Genomic DNA, 17,678 nt, shown 5'->3' on the forward strand with positions numbered 1-17,678 from the left:
GAAGGTAAGATAATACTTTGAATACAAACATCAATGTCTTAACAAAACCTCACTCAGTGCTCAGATTTCATGCAACTATCATATACTGATTAGTCTCTTAATTGATTTGATTAGCATTTTAATCTGAAAAAAGGAAAGAAAAATGAGTCATGCCTTTGCATGAGTCACAAAAGGACAATTTATAGCATGAATTAAAATAGGTTTCCTTCGTGAATCAATACATACATTTTTAGCTGCCTCAAACGACAACAGAACTCAGAAAACCATGATTCTAATCATGACAGTAAATGCATAATTGCACTGTAACCGTGCTAGACGTCCTGCTAGTGGAGTGATAACAGATTTCTTGGTGTGCCTCAGGTAGTTACTGGATTTGTAATCACCCCAAACACACCAAGAAATCTCTTATCTACAGCCAGGCACTCACAGACCACAGAATATGCTCCAAGGAAAGTCCAGGGTTCACACCTAAACAAACTTAAAACAACTTTCACCAAACAAGGACACCACACCATGGAACAGGCCACCCAAATGCCCTGAGAGAACCTACTTCAATACAGAAGGGAAAAAACCCTCCAACCGCACATCCCTAGTTGCCACTGACCACCCCACAATGGAACCCCTATGAGGTATCAGTAAACAATTACAACTCAAACTTGATGGAGACCACATCCTGAAAGAAATCTTTCCTGAATCCCCCCATTTCTGACCTTCAAACAACACCAAGCTCATCATCAGAAGCAAGATCCCCACAGACCAGGACCCACAAACTCAAAGAAGCACCAGACCCTGGCCAAACAACAGATGTAAACCCTGCAGACAGATGTCCACTGCTACAATGATCAATACCCCTCACCACTCACTTTTCAAGATTCATGGGTCCAACACATGCCTATCACCATGTGTGGTGTACCTCATCCAGTGCACTAAATGCCCCAACTACAATTGTGTGGGTGAAACCTGATAATCACTATGCTTGCGAATGAACTCATGGAGGAAAATGATAACACACTATATTATCTGTGGGCAAACACTTTTCACACAACAGTCACTCTATATCTGACCTCTGAAGTCCTTGTCCTCAAAGGAAACCTGCACAACACTTTCAATAGACCAGCCTGGGGTCTTAAATGCATAACTCTGCTAAACACCAAAAATCATGGACTTAATAAAGACACTGGGTTTATGGCTTTGTGACCAGGGTCCCAGGGAGCTGCACTGAGGTTACTCAATTAGGGTCAACTGAAAAGAATGGGGCAAACAATCCCCAAAGCTGGTAGATAGTCCAATACTTAGATTTACCAAGCCAGCACAAACCAGCTTCTATATTACCTTACTGGTTACCCAGAAGCCAACAACACCATTTCCTTAAAGCAACCCAGTCTCAGGCCTCCACCCAGACACCCAAGTCAAATATGATGAGGATTACTAAAAATCTTACTCATCATATAAGAAAGTTCTACCAATCCCAAAGGATCGGACACATTACCTCCCAGGTTAAGGAATATTTCACATCTTACCCAAATACACACTTACAGCCAATTCTTATTAACTAAACTAAACTTTTAAATTTTAAATAAAAAGAAAAGAGAGTATTGGTTAAAAGATCAGTATACATACAGACATGGATACAGTTCTGAGATCAGATTCATGGTAGAGATGGTGAGCTTCATAGCTGCAAAGAGTTCTTTCAGAATTACTCCATAGGTTATACTCCAATGTTCATATTCAGGGTGAACTTGATAGGACTGGAGATCTCAGTCTTACGACTTGAGCTTCCCCGGCATGAAGCATCAAGCAGATCTGAGATATATAGTTCCAGGTCTTCTCCTGCCAGCTCAGAGTCCTCAGGCGAACAATAGGCAATTATGGAGACTTTGAAGTAGACCTATTTCCCAAGCATCACCAGTAATTAGCTACACCGATAAGGCAATTTATCCATTAGGCAGTTTATCACAAACTTTAAAGAAACATATAGGTAATGACATTATTTCACCCAAGTTTCATCTAAATGTTAATATTCCCTTTTGATCTCTGAATCAATAGCTATAGTGACAGACAGTTTAACACCTAACAAGATATAAGTACACACATACAATTAGTATCACCTCTAATTCTCTAACAATGCAGGTTTTCATTTCAAAGTTCTAGCCCATCTAACATGGACTGGCCCTAATTACCATTCACTTACTTTTCTAACATGTCTCTAAAGGTTGTTTCTGGGTCATTTAGCCTGCGAGCTACTTAACCCTTTCTATTGACATTTTCTTGGCACACTTTGTTATATAATTGCAATGAATTTTATACGGTGGTAACAGCAATGATTTGCATGGTCATATTTTAATCAGATAATGTCACAGGCTTATTACAACAATCTATAACCCACTAACCCCACTTTTTGACCTATGTCTGCAAAGGTGTTAACTGGCCACTTCACCTTGAATGGTCTCTTACAATATGTGTTAACTACTTATGCTAAACAATCTGTTCCATCTTGTATTTAATTGTGACGCTAGGAGTACCCTTCCCAGACCTTAAAACAAGTTCTGTATAGCTCAGAAGCTTGTCTTTTCACTAACAGAAGTCAGTCCAATAAAAGATATTACCTCACCCACCTTGTCTCTCTCATAGATTGATCTTTTCCAAAACCAAAAGGGACCATCTTGTCTACTTCCTGTATAACACAAGCCACAGAACGTCCCCAAAATAATTCCTAGAGCATATTTTTTTAGAAAAACATCCAATCTTGATTTTAAAATTGCAAGTGATGGAGAATCCCCCAAGACACTTGGTAAGTTGTTCTAATAGTTAATTACTTTCACTGTTAAAAATGTATACCTTATTTCCAATCTCAGTTTGTCTAGCTTCAACTTCCAGCCATCGGATCTTTGCTAGATTGAAGAGCCCATTATTAAGTATTTGTTCCCCATGTAGGTACATATAGACTGCAATCAAGTCTCCCCTTAACCTTCTCTTTGTTAAGCAAAATAGATTGAGCTCCTTGCATCTGTCATTAGAAGACATGTTTTCTAATCCTTTAATCATTCTCATGGATCTTCTCCGAATCTTCTTCAATTTATCAACATCCTCCTTGAATTGTGGGCACCAGAACTGGACTGATTATTCCAGCAGTGATCACACCAGTGCCAAATACAGAGGTAAATACTACTACTACTTCGACTCAAGATTCCCCTGCTTATACATCCAGAGATCGCATTAACTCTTTTGGCCACAGTGTCACACTGGGAGCTCATATTCAGCTGATTATCCACCACGACACCCAAATCTTTTTCAGAGTCATAGATTATAGGATAGAGTCCCCAGTCATGGAAGTATGGCCTATATTCTTTGTTCCTACACATATACATTTACATTTAGCGATGTATAAAATGCATATTGTTTGATTGCTCCCAGCTTGCCAAACAACCCAGACCACGCTATATCAGTGACTTCTTTTCTTCATTATTTACCACTCTCCCATTTTTTAATATCATCTGCAAACTTTATCAGTGATAATTTTATGTTTTCATCTATGCCATTAATAAAAATATTAAATAGCATAGGGTCAAGAATCAATACCTGCAGGACTGAACGAGAAACACCAGTTCAGTGATGATTCCCCATTCACAATATCATTGAGACCTATCTGTAAGCTGCCATTCTACATAGATGCTACTTCCTGGGGTGGGGTGTGTGTGTGTGTCTTTGATTCAGAGAGATGATAATAATAGAGCGTTCTGAGATTATAGCTAGAGTGGGTGGCTCAGTAGTTGAAGCATCAATTTTGGAATATCTAGACTCCCTTGAAGGGCAGGTTCACACTCTGACAAGATTAATTATGTTTCTATCTTAGGGTTGTTTTTTTTAAGGTTCCTATCACCTTAGTGCCTAAGCACCAAACAAGGTATAAATAGAACATTGAATTAGCCCATCATCCTGCTGATAACATTGGGTACCATGTTATTTACTGCATAAGGGACTTTCAGATAAGATCTTGGCCTCTAGCTTCAAGATCTCCACAAACAGATTGCTAGAGTCAGGAAACTAAACCATATTTAGGTGCCAAGTTAAGTGACATGAATTTCAAAAGTGCTGAGCACCCAGCAGCTCCCATTGGCCACAGGTCTTATCTGTCCTGCATGGACTTTAAAGATCCCATTGGACTATTCAGAAGAGTAGAGGCTTGCCTGGATGTTCAACATTTCCCCCTCTCGCTATTAGTGTGTGCTTTATTCCAGCTGCTTGCCATCCACCCCAGAAGTGGCTGCCTTTCACTGTTGTATAGATAGCTTTTTACATGATTTGGGATCCTTCGGTGTTAGATAAATATAAAATATTATTATTATCATCATCATTTCCATTAGAGCCATTTTTGCTTTTCCAATAGTAAAGCAATAGCCACAAATGCATGTCCAGAAAACAAAGCTATAAACAGGGGAGTTTGAGTAGGAGTTCTGTTGGAGGGGAAAGGAGGAGGCTAGCCCCTGCTCCTTTGGGGGAAGTGTGTGAGTTTGTAGTGAAGTGATGACTCACCAGCATGGCGCCTCCTGCTGGTCGTCCTGGGAATTAGCTCATTCAGCACTCGGCGCACCCTCGCAGGCCAGTGTCTCACCTGCCGCTAGCCCTGTGTCCCTCCTGGATCCTGGTGCCCTTTACCTCAGGGTTCTGCCCCAGCAGTACGCCCATGCTCTGGGTCTCCCCTCCAAGGGGAACCCCCAATCCTCTAAACCCACCTTGCCTAGGTGGCTACTGCCGTCATCATCTAGCCCCTGTTCATTGGGGAAGACTGCAGTGAAATGGCCACTCATTGGCAAGGGGGGTTTGGACCTGCTGCCTTTCCCTGCAGCCCACTACCTCTCTAGGCCTTCCTGTCAGGCCGCAGCCTGGGAGGTCGCCAGGCCTGAGCTCCCCAGCTCAACCTGCCTCTTCCCCAGCACTGCTCTGTCCACAGTAATCTTTGCTCCTTCAGGCAGCTAGGTCCATCTCTCTCCAAAGCTAGAGAGGGACTCCTTCAGCTCCTTGCCTCCAGCCCTCTTATCAGGGCCAGCTGGGCCCTGATTGGGTGTGGCCCCAGCTGTGGCTGCTTCCCTAATCAGCCTAGCTTGGCTGCTTTTAACCCCTGTTCTCCAGGAGTGGGGCAGCCACCCCACTACAGGGTGTTTGTGTTTTTCTGGTTTTTTTTTGGGGGGGGGGGGTTGTTTTGACGCTCTGTACCTCAGGGGAACACCCGACAACCCCATGTTCATCTTTATAAATGATTCTGTGGTATCCAATGCAAAGTTTGTCATGTTGGGTGTCTTCGGAAGACTCATGATGCACTGAGCATGGTTGTTATAGTGATGTTATAGTAATTGTTACAGTAAGGTTATAAGTTATAATTTCATATATATATATATATATATATATATATATAGTTACAAGGCTGAAAATGTATCTTCATGGCTTAAAGCAAGCCCAGGCAAAAACTCTTCAAGAGCAGAGAGGCAGTTCATACCTCATCAGGGCAGGTATGGGACAAACCCAGCCCAGCCTCACAGGAACAAAGGACATTGGCCTAGGCAACAACAAAAGGATCTCTTAGACTCTTGAGGGAGTCACTCCAATTCCTTTTGTCAGTTTGGAACTGTGATGAGGTAATGCTCACCTGACTCTGAAGGGGGGAGGGCAAAGCCAAGAGGGAAGAAAGGACATGATAAAAGGGAGGGACATTTGCCATGCTCTTCCTCTCTCTTCCGCCTACATCTACAGACACCACACCAAGTGACTGAAGTGCTGATCAAAGGGGAGAGCCTGGCTGAAGAGCAACCAGCCAGCCTGTGGTGAGAAGCATCTAAGCTTGTAAGGGCACTGAAAGTGTTATGATTAGTTTAGAATGCGTTTTGCTTTTATTTCATTTAAACAAATCTGACTTGTTATGTTTTGACTTATAATCACTTAAAATCTATCTTTATAGTTAATAAATCTGTTTGTTTATTCTACCTGAAGCAGGGCATTTGGTTTGAAGAATGTCAGAGACTCTCCTTGAGATAACAAGCCTGGTACATACCAATTTCTTTGTTAAATTGACAAACGCATATAAGCTTGCAGCATCCAGCAGGCACAACTGGACACTGCAAGCTGGAGGTTCCTAGGGTTGGGACCAGAGATATTGACTAGTATCATTCGGTTGTACAATCCAAGGAGCAGCTTACATGCCAGAGGCTGTGCGTGAACAGCCCAGGAGTGGGGGTTCTCACAGCAGAGCAGGGTAAGGCTGTCTCTCAGAGTCAAGGATTGGGGTGACCTAGCAGATCACCAGTTCAGATAGCAGCAGAGGGGAACGTCATGTTTGTTTGTTTGTTTGTTTTTCCTGTTCAATTTGTAGAGACTGGTAGGGGAAAGTGTGCTGTGAGAGAGGCAGAGCCCTGTTTAGGGAATGGGACGTCCCTGATTAGGGGGCGGGGCTTCCCTGATGAGGGGTCCTATAAAGGCATCCAAACAGTTAGCCAGCAGCATAAGAGTAAGTAAATAGCTGTAAACGGGTGTTTGGAAGAGTTCAGGGGGAGTGTGTGGTGTTCCAGTTTTGTTTTGGTGTTTGTTGGGGGTTTTGGTTTTGGATTGGTTTTTTGCTTGACAGGAGCTTAGGCGGGAAGATTATGACAGACAAAGAGGCAGCAGTGTTAGTGACCCACGCAATGGAAGACACAATGAAGATGACTGGATATGGAAGCTGCAGGATGTACATTATCCTGGAGCGTGTACCTGAAAAAAGCTTTGGTGGTATGAAGTGCCACATGATGGAACTGATGTAAGAGAAGATCTGAGGTTTGGAGATGCAGGTGGAAACTATGATTGAGTTTCTACGGGGATTCGAGCAGATGATGGAGGGAAGGCAAGAGGAGGCTGAAGGGAAAAGCTGAGACTCGCGGATGCAAGCTGGACTGAAGAACTCAGAGGGGAGATTGCTGGGCGAGGAAAGTAGTCAGGGGAAGCATGTGACTACAAGAACCAGGTAGAGGAAAAGACCAACTAGCAAAGGAGAAATAGAGCTCGGGAACAGGTTTGCCAAGTTGGAGAAAGAAGAAAGGGCACAGCAAGCTGTAACTGAAGGTGGGAGGGCAAGGAAGAAGAGAAGAATGGCTAGTCCTATAAGAAGATGGGAAGAGCCAATGGAGATACCCTGAGTTCAGAGCCTCAGGAGGATACAGAATGACTCACAGAAGATTTCAAGGGAGAATAAAAGACAAGAGGACTTGCAGCCAGAAAGAACACAAGGAAGGCCAGAGAATCGCACCAGCACCAGGAAGAGGCCAGTCTACATGGCTGGGGACTCCCTATTAAGAAGGACAGACAGGCCTGTCACCAGAGCTGTTCTGGAGAACAGAAGGGTGTGCTGTCTGGCGAGAACTAAGATACGGGATGTTGTGCTGAGGTTGAAGAAAAATCTAACGGGAGCAGGAAAGACACCACTGATTCTCCCTCACATGGGAACAAATGATACAGCTAGATTCTCACTGGAATGTATCAAGGGAGACTATGCCAGGCTGGGGAAGACGCTTAAAAAAATGGATGCTCAAGTGATCTTTAATGGGATTCTACCTGTCCCTAGAGGAGGAGGATGAAGGTGAGACAAGATTATGATGATCAAAGATGGCTTAGGCAGTGGTGCTATAAGGAGGACTTTGGGATGTTTGACCACTGGGAGGCATTCATGGACAGAGAACTGTTCTCATGGGATGGAATCCACTTGAGTTGGGAGGGAAATAGACTTCTGGGATAGAGGTTGGCACAACTGACTAAAAGAGCTTTAAACTAGGAACTTGGGGGAGACGGTTGGGAGATGCTCATGTAATCGCCACACCTGATTTTAACATTGAGAATGAAGAAAATCAAGTAAGAAAGGATACAGCAATGGAGAAAGGAACAACAGTGGGTAGGAGAATGGCCATTAAGAGGAAAGATAGCTTCATTGGTATTGGCACTAACAGTCAGTACTGGCAATACTGGCAGTAAAATGACTGTATCTAACCGGGCAAGAAATCTGGGTGAAGCCAAGCAGCAACAATTAAAATTTTTGTACACCTTGCAAGGAGCCTGAGTAACAAAATGGAGGAACTAGAACTAGTGGTTCAGGAAGTGAAACCAGATATTATAGGATAACATAAACATGGTGGAATAGTAGTCATGACTGGAGTACAGGATATATGCAGTTCAGATAAGACAGAAATAAAGGGAGAGGTGATGGAGTAGTATTGTATATTAATGATGAGGTAGAGTGTAATGAAATTAGTTGTGATGGAACGGATAAGACAGAGTCTGTTTAGGCCAAAATCACTTTGGGGAAGAAAGCTACACCCTTGGGCTAGTGCTTGGGGTATACTACAGACCCCCAGGATCCAATTTGGATATGCATAGAGGCCTCTTTAATGTTTTTAATGAAATAAATATATTGGAAATTGTGTGATTGAGGGAGACTTTAACTTCCCAGATATAGACTGGAGGACAAGCACTACCAATAACAGTAGGTCCCAGATTTACCTGGATGTGATAGCTGACAGATTTCTTCACCAAATAGTCACCGAAGCAACTTTTGAAACTTTTGATGTGAAACTCAGGCCTAATCATGAAAGATTTCACAGCACTTTTTTCCAAGATTAGGTGGGTTGGCACCAGTTTCCTGTCCAAATCTCAAATTAGGCAATTACATTCTGTCTAGCTAAATTTCCCCTGTAGTTTCAATTGGAGAAGTAATGCTTCATTCCCTTCCTAAAACTGTATTCTGTAGCTGGGAAAGAATAACTGTGTTGTTGGACCCAGAGATGGCTGCATTTCCGTGGCATGAAATGCCATAGTGAGAATGTTCTGCATTGCTAGAGTCCCATCTTGCAAGATACCAAGTGCTCACAAATCCTACAAAAAAGAAAAGGAGTACTAGTGGCACCTTAGAGACTAAACAAATCCTACAAAGTCAATGCAATTCTAGGGCACTCAACCCCTCACATGATCAATACTCTATGCACTTTCCAATCTTACACTTTCTTTTTTGGCTGATGGGTTTGCTAGGGAATTCCATCCAGCCCTCATTAGAGGCATAAAGGCTATGACACAGCTGCATGGGGAGGATTGCTATGAAGTTAGAGAAAATGAGGTTCTCTGTAGAGCTCCAGTAGGGAAACAGATGGAGCCATGTGAGCGTAGAAAAAGATAATGAGTCTTTGACATTGCTAAACTGAGCCATGCATCTGTCTCATGTTGCAGATTGTTCCAAAACAATCAATTTTGACCACTGGAAAACAGTATGTCAATTTATAGTGTGGCCTCCAAAACACACAGAAAATAATTTCACACATCTCAAAGCCAGCCAAAGCATTTCCACTTATTCCCAGAGCCAGACAAGAGCTTCTCTATGAAATAGCTGTGGGCTACCCAAGAAGTCTCAGCTTTTAAGTAGTGAATTGATGGCTACATTCAACAGTTCACTGCAGCAGTTTATAACCCGGTCATAAACCTACAGGATTTATTTTTACAGTGCATCTAAAGTAGACACAAGTATATTCTCTCACTCATTCTCTCTCAGGCAGAGTCTGAGGACACAACTGAGCATAAACTGCTGGGCTGGACAGTGCTCCAAGACTGTCAGGTGCTTGTTTTAATACTCGGAATTCATATTCCAAGAATGTCAGTGCACATCTTCAGAATTTCACTCTACATCCATGTGCCACTGCACATGTATCCTGCTGTTACAGACCCCAGCTTGAGAGCCTGACTCCTATAAAGACTTATGCTTTCAACTCGGCAGATCTATGGTCCTGACCAAGATGTCAGCCATTGCACAAAGACAGGGGTTGGCAACATGTCCGTGGTAAAAATTTTGAGGTCCGTGGGGGCGCTCACCTCAGGTAACTCCCCGCAAGTGGCTCCCTGTCCCTGCTGGTGGTGGCAGAGGCGCGGCCAGGCGGCTCTGCATGCTGCCTCTGTCCCCGGTCCCTGAGTGCTGACTCCGCGGCTCCCAGCCCATTGGCTGGGAACCATGGCCAATGGGAGCTGCGGGGCGGCACCTGCAGACAGGGCAGTGCACAGAGCCACCTGGCCATGCCTCCGTGTAGGTGCTGGAGGGGGAACATGCCACTGCTTCTGGAAACTGCTTGAGGTAAGCACCGCCCGGAGTGTGCACCCTGATCCCCTCCTGGGCCCCAATCCCCTGCCCCAGTCCCAGCTCCAATCCCCTTGATCCCAGCCTGGAGCACCCTCCTGCACCCCAAACCCCTCATCCCCAGCCCCACCCCAGAGCCTGCACCCCCAGCTGGAGCCCTCACACATCCCCAAACCCCTGCTCCAGCCCGGCGCCCCCTCCCGCACCCTGAACCCCTCATTTCTGGCCCCATCCCAGAACCCCCACCCGCAGCCCAGAGCCCGAACCCCCACTCACACCTCAACCCCCTGCCTCAGCCCAGAGCCCACTCCTGCCCTCTGCCAATGTCTATCACTAAGTCCGGTAATTTTGTCAAGTGTCCATCGCGCAACATGGTGGTGCTGACCCCTGCACAAAGATCCCTCCAGAGCACACAATCCTCAGAAGTTGACTATATTTCCTATCTAATAAAAAAAGCAATAGGCAGAGACAAAGTCCGGATAATCAGAGCATGAGACAAAACCTAACAGCTGGGTCCCCCTCACCTCCCAGCTTTTCACCAACTCCCTGTCTTTCATGAACAGACTTTCTTCTACTGTATTCTTCCCCATCCCTATTTATAAAGTTCTGTAGGTGGTACAAATATTTTAATTCACATTTATCTTAGCGGTTAATCCTCAGGTGAGGTGACTGGGGAAGAAGCCGATAACTGAGGATGGGTGAAGCAGGTGAGGCTGGCAGCATTCTCCAGGGTGCTTTATTCCAGTGTATGGTTCTCCTATTGCTGAAGGAAACGGTGCACAATCGCACTAGGTCTCACGCTGTGTCTTGGTCACGCTATCATTCAATAACCCCACTGATACTCTCAATAACCTTCCACACGGCCTTTTACTCACCCCACTAATCCAGCCCCCACCACCACAACTCATTCACCCAGTTACCACTGCAACCAGTCACCCACCACACACACAACCCTACTTCCACCACTCGCTCCTCTCAGTCGCCCACGCTCAGCTCCACAAAGGGACATAGGCATTGTGATGCTCAGTATCACGAGGCCTAACTTTTAGGAACCAAGAAAGCCACAGGATCAACACTTTGATCAACAAAGCCTGAGACAGGCACCTAGGCTCCCCTATACAATGACTAGGGGAGAGACAGGCACCTCCAAATGCGATCCACAAAAGCCAACATGCTAGGACAGAGGTGGGCAAACTAAGGCCCGCAGGCCACATCCGGCCTATGGGACCATCCTGCCCAGCCCTTGAGCTCCTGGCCGGGGAGGCTAGCCCACAGGCCCTCCCCTGCTGTCCCCCACAGTTACACTGCTGCGTGGGGAGCGCGGCTGGCTCTGGCCAGGTGGCAAGGCTGCAAGCTCCTGCTGCTCTGAGCGGCATGGTAAGGGGGCAGTGGGCGGGGGGGTTGGATAAGGGGCAGGGGATCCCGGGGGAGGGGGCAGTTAGGCGACAGGGAGCAGGGGGCGGTTGGATGGGGTGGAGGTTCTGCGCGGGGGGGCAGTCAGGAGACGGGGATCAGGGGGTTAGATAGGCGTGGAAATCCTGGGGGGCCTGTCAGGGGGTGGGGATGTGGAAAGGGGTTGGGAGTGTGGATAGGGGTCAGGGGGCCAGTCAGGGGACATGGAGCAGGAGGGGTTGGATGGGTCGGGGGTTTTGAGGGGGGCAGTCAGAGGGCGGGAAGTGGGAGGGGGCGGATAGGGGGCAGGGGCCAGGCAGTTTGGGGAGGCACAGCCTTCCCTACCCAGGCCTCCATACAGTTTTTCACCCTGATGTGGCCCTCGGGCCAAAAAGTTTGCCCACCCCTGTGCTAGGAGCTGCCTAAGCCAGCCAACAGGAGATGCTGATGAGAGGGGGATGTCCTCAGCTCCACCTCTCTCACAATGTTGGGCACTTAACTTCAGGCACTTATCTCTGCAGTGACCCACAGCCAGGAACACCTCTCCTGGAGTCAGGCAGCCAAGACGCCTAAGTCAGTCTTTGTGAGAACGAGTCAGGCACCTGCCACACTCTACACAAAACAACCAGAAGAGGTAGTGCAGGTGCCAACCTTTTACGTTTTAGTCTAGTGATCAGAACGCTTCCCTGCCAGACCCGGGTTCAACTCCTCCCTCTACCAGAGCGGGAGAAAAGAACCTGCTACCTCTCAAGCAAGTGCAACCATGGAGCAATGAGACAGTCTGATGTGGGGCTCCCTCAGTCTTTCCTGCTGAAGCTGTTCCACTGTGGATAAATAATCAAAGAATGACTAGGCCAGAGAGAGAGAGAGCAACAGGACGACAATGACTCTGTGGCCTGATGTATAAGGAAACCCACAGGGGAGGTGGGAGACCCAGGGTACAGGCCCCCTGCTCAATGGCTTTTTAGGTATTTATCCACAGTGGAACAGCATCAGCAGGAGAGACTGAGGGAATCCCCACATCAAACTGTCTCATAATTCAGTGGTTAGTGCATCCTCCTGAGAGGTGGGAGACTCCTGTTCAAATTGTTTCTCCCCCTCAGGCAGAGAGGGGAATTGAACCTGGGTTATCCACAGCCCCAGATGAGTGCGATAACCATTGGGTTACAGGGTGGGCAGCAGGAGCATCCTCTCCTCTGGTGACCAGATTTTTGAATGGGACCGGATCTGGTGGGCAGCCTCTGAGTATGAGAAAGGCAGGTGAACACCGATCTTCCCCCGTTTTGTGGATCACTCTGGGGCTTAGGTGGGAGAGAGGCATCCGGACACCTAGAGAGCGCAGGGTATGCCTGGAAGTAGAAACTTAGGCGCTTCTGGAGATTTTCCCTTAAAACATAGGTGCTGAGTGAGTTTAGGTGCCTATCAGGTTACATGGGAATTTTGTGGATAGCAGTAGAGCCAAACCTGGGATTTAGGTGTCTAATCCCCAATACGTACCACATCACAACACACAAATACCTCACTCTCTCACTCACCCCTCTCAATCACTTCACCACACACGCCCTCTCTCCACCACTCCCTCCTCTCAGTCACCCACCACCACTCTTCACTCACACTACTTTGCTGATCGCTCTCCCAGATAGTGGGGAAAGGATCTTCTCTTCTTCTCCCACAAGTGGAAGGGGAGCAGGAGCTATGGGAATCGTCTCCCTTGATTCCTTGCAGGATGCAAGAGCTTCTTCTCCTCATCCCGGGAGAGTGCAAGGAGCTTCTTCAGCCCATCTTCCTTCCCTGTCCATCACAAAGGGCCTGGGTCTTCAATTTCACATCTGTCTGTATGCCTCTCTTCCCCAGAGCCAGCAAGTCCTTGACTGCCTGAAACATGCCAGGGGAGAGAAAGGATTCAGCCACCCCTTGCTGCTACTTGATTTTAAAAAAACTTGTTCAGATTAAGTGGGCTGGGCAGCACACAGGTTAGTGAAATAAGACGAAGTGAGTCCATGGGCAGCTTCTGAGCAGGTTACTAATTTGGAAGTAGTTAGCATTTTTGTGCTTACCAATCACGGTCTTGTCTGTGCTATCTCATCTCTGCAGCTTTCTGTGCACTTGTGTCCAAATGTCAGTCCTGCTGATAATAGCAAAGCTCTGACCAATTTTGATGGGAGCAGCATTTGACCTTTGATCCATGAAGATCTGGGATATTGACATGAAAAATAAACAATTCTCCACCCCACATTTGAATATAAAAAACAGCTCCTGTTTATAATCTATTCCACAGATCCCTGACGACCTGGAATGATAGATATAGACACAAGCATTTCAGCATGTGTGTGTGTGTGTGTGTGTACAGGTTGTCAGGGAACTGTGGACTAGATTATAAACAGGTGTTCCTTATATTCAGACTTGGGTTGGCTATTTGTTTACTTTTCATAATAATATCCCAAAGCAAAATGTATTATTTGTTAATCAGATATTTCTCTCCCCCTTTTAACAATAATGTTCCTGCTTCTGTCTCCATTCAGAGCTCAAGAGGAAAACGTGACTATGATGTTTGCCTATGGTATGGATAATAGCAAAGGTTCTTTTGTTGTCCCAACAGTCCTGCTACCACTTCAGAACGACAGCCACTCTGAAACCTCTATGTCTCTGGCAAGCCATGAGATGACAGACGTATCCACGGAATACAGAGCCAAGAGGAACAGTACTGTCTTGCAGTATGAACTGAGACCAGGGGAAATAGTAGTAGCCAGCATGATTTTTGGAGCATTATGGCTGTTCTCTGTCTTTGGAAATTCCCTTGTTTGCTTAGTGATCCACCGGAGCAGGAGGACTCAGTCTACCACCAACTACTTTGTGGTCTCCATGGCTTGTGCCGATCTCCTCATTAGCATGACGAGTGCTCCGTTTGTGCTGCTCCAGTTTACATCTGGCAGGTGGACACTTGGGAGCGTTATGTGCAAGCTAGTGAGATATTTTCAGTATCTCACTCCCGGTGTCCAGATCTACGTGCTGCTGTCTATCTGCGTAGATAGGTTCTACACAATTGTCTATCCTCTGAGTTTCAAAGTGTCCAGAGAAAAAGCCAAGAAAATGATTGCAGCATCTTGGATCTTTGATGCCGCTTTTGTGTCCCCAGCTTTCTTTTTCTATGGCTCCAGTTGGGACAACCATTGCAACTTTTTTCTCCCCTCTTCTTGGGATGGAGCTGTCTACAGCATCATCCATCTTTTGGTGAGTTTTTTGATTCCATCCATTTGCATCATCCTCTTTTACCAAAAGGTCATCAAATACATTTGGAGGGTAGGAACTGATGGCAGAACAGTCAGGCGGACCATGAATATAGTCCCAAGGACAAAAGTGAAAACCATCAAGATGTTCCTGATGTTAAATTTAGTATTTCTGCTATCGTGGCTCCCTTTTTACGTGGTGCAGCTGTGGCACCCACAGGAGACAGACTACAGAAAGAGTTCTTTGGTTTTCATGGCTATCACTTGGATATCCTTTAGTTCGTCAGCCTCTAAGCCCACCCTGTACTCAGTGTATAATGCAAACTTCAGAAAAGGGATGAAAGAAACATTTTGCATGTCCTCCATGAAATGCTACCGAAGCAATGCATACACCATCACCACCAGTTCAAGGATAGCCAAAAAAAATTACGTTGGAATCTCAGAAATCCCTGCACCAACCAAAACTGTAACCAAAGACTCAATCTATGATTCATTTGACAGAGAAGCAAAGGAAAAAAAGCTTGCTTGGCCTATTAATTCGAACCCACCAAATACATTTGTCTAATTGATTTGAATAATTATTATGCACCACTAGATCTCTTTTTTGAAAAGACATATATTTACATATTTTTGCATACAATTTAAAGGGAGACAAAATATGCTTTATTTTATGAAATGCATTGATTTTCTTGTATACAGTATTTTTTTTTAATTTTCGTTACATTCTGCTTTTTGGAACAATTATCCTAGAACCATGAACAGTCTTTTCAAAAATCTCATACTATCTACATGTAAATAAAATAAAAACTGCTTTTTACTTCTGCATGTTGACCACTCTGTATAAACATGTGAAGCCACCCAAGTCCATATAGACTACCTTTTGGTTACTATCCTAATGAGATGTTGTTGGAGTGTGTTTTTTCTCTTTGTGGGTGAGATCTTCGGAAGTGTTCAGCTTAGCTTAACTTTGCTCCCATGAAAGTTAATGGTAAAACTCACACTGACTTCAAGAGTAGAATTAGCCCAGTGCTAAATGCTTTTGAATATCCCCCTGCCTGTACCTAAAGGGCTCCTGTTGCTTTTCATGCCTTAGAAAAATCTCTCTTTTGTCTTGGGTGCATTGGCGTCTTAATATTTCTATGAGACATTTCCCCCCACCACACATCTACATGTTGGTCTATGAAAGAAAGGCAATCCAAGGTCTGCATCCTTTAGACACTTACATGGGTGAGTGACTTTGCACATGAGACTAGTATCACTGAGTTCAGTGTAACTGATCACATGTGTAAAGGTTTCAGAGGAACAGCCGTGTTAGTCTGTATTCGCAAAAAGAAAAGGAGTACTTGTGGCACCTTAGAGACTAACCAATTTATTTGAGCATGAGCTTTCGTGAGCTACAGCTCACTTCATCGGATGCACACTGTGGAAACTGCAGCAGACTCTCTGCTGCAGTTTCCACAGTGTGCATCCGATGAAGTGAGCTGTAGCTCACGAAAGCTCATGCTCAAATAAATTGGTTAGTCTCTAAGGTGCCACAAGTACTCCTTTTCTTTTTGCACATGTGTAAAGTTACTCATGGATCAGGGCTCAAGCACCATGTGTTCCAGGAGAACTAGCATTTGGATCAAGGTTTTGAATAAGTAAAACCAAAACTAAAAACAGAAATTCACTGCATATTAGTGCAATAGATTTGGGGCAGGAGGTGGGGCCAGAGTGTGGGTTTTTACTACATCTTTGTGCAGCAGCTTACACAATGGGGTCCAGTCCCTAACTGGAGTCTCTAGGTCCTACCGTGATACAAATTATTACTAGAGAGACTAAATTGCCAGACCCAAGCATCCATGGTGTTCACTGGAGGTCTTTTAAAAGCAAATTCCATCACTCAAATATGTTTTATAAGTGTGTGTTGTCCTAAAAGCTTTGCACACATTCTGAGTGGGAAAGGAATTGTTCTGATGCCTCAGAAACCCTTTCCTTCTCTCTGTCAAGTCTTGACCCCCTGCTACCAAAGAAAGAGGAAGAGGGATGAATAACAAGTGAGGATCAATGACACTTCTAGGATCAGAGGATGTCACTAGAGGATGATGCAACGTGCTTCTGCCCATCCTGTTTTACACACACACACACACACACATACACACACACACATACACACACACACACATACTTTCTGAATAGTTTTCCCAGGATCATGAAGCCCAGGACTGAACTTGACTCCCCTGACATTTTGGCGCACATTAAAAATGGTCCCTGCATATCTATGACTCACAGTGATGAAAAACAGGCTAGCGTGGTCTGCATCTTTCGTCATATATAAGGGTATCAGCTTCTATAACCCTATAATAATAATACACACTTCTACAGCACCTTTCATCCAAGGATGCAAAAATGCTTTGCACAAGAGGCTTACAAATATTATCCTCATTTTACAAGTGGGGAAAACTAAGGCACAGAATACATTTGAAGTTACTGACCGAAAGTAGTTGGCAAAACTGGAAAGAAACCCACATTTCTTTGCTCCCCGGTCCCTGCTCTAACCACTAGACTTGCTGGCTCCCCAGCAAATATGACATTGTCGAGATACTTGAGCTATATAGGTTACATTGTCAGCCCTGTGTCCATTTCAGGAGTGTTATAACGTCTGCAAAGGCATTCAGTGTAGCTTGTAGTACCTCAGATATAACAACTCTGCATTGCATTTGCCCTCTGATGGACCTGGAGACTGCAGTTCTGGAAACCTTTACTCTGACGTGATTTGAAGGACATTAACATCGACTGCTACATTTGTTATCAATCCTTATTGCACCTGCCAATCTGTATAACAGATTTAGATGGCATTCCCCTCCTGCTCAGGACTACAGCCACTTGCTGATGAACAAGGAGGAAGGGCCATGGCCTGGCTTCCGATCCACTTCCAAGGATATAGT

General features: G+C 45.2%; 1 protein-coding gene across 2 annotated transcripts in view; it reads left to right on the forward strand.

Annotated features, from left to right (window-relative positions):
• Window positions 1–15,574, forward strand: part of GPR19 (G protein-coupled receptor 19) — a 33,374-nt gene extending 17,800 nt beyond the window's left edge. Inside the window, exon 2 of one of the 2 annotated variants that reach the window (XM_048824345.2) lies at window positions 14,124–15,574. In XM_048824345.2, the coding sequence (XP_048680302.1) occupies window positions 14,124–15,316 (1,193 nt within the window). In that variant the 3' untranslated portion in view covers window positions 15,317–15,574. Of the gene's footprint in view, window positions 1–14,046 lie in introns of both variants that reach the window. The other variant, XM_048824365.2, reaches the window with a different exon arrangement.
• Window positions 15,575–17,678: the final 2,104 nt, after the last annotated feature.

This window comes from Caretta caretta, chromosome 1 (genome assembly GCF_965140235.1).
Source record: "Caretta caretta isolate rCarCar2 chromosome 1, rCarCar1.hap1, whole genome shotgun sequence".
Classification (NCBI taxonomy): domain Eukaryota; kingdom Metazoa; phylum Chordata; order Testudines; family Cheloniidae; genus Caretta; species Caretta caretta.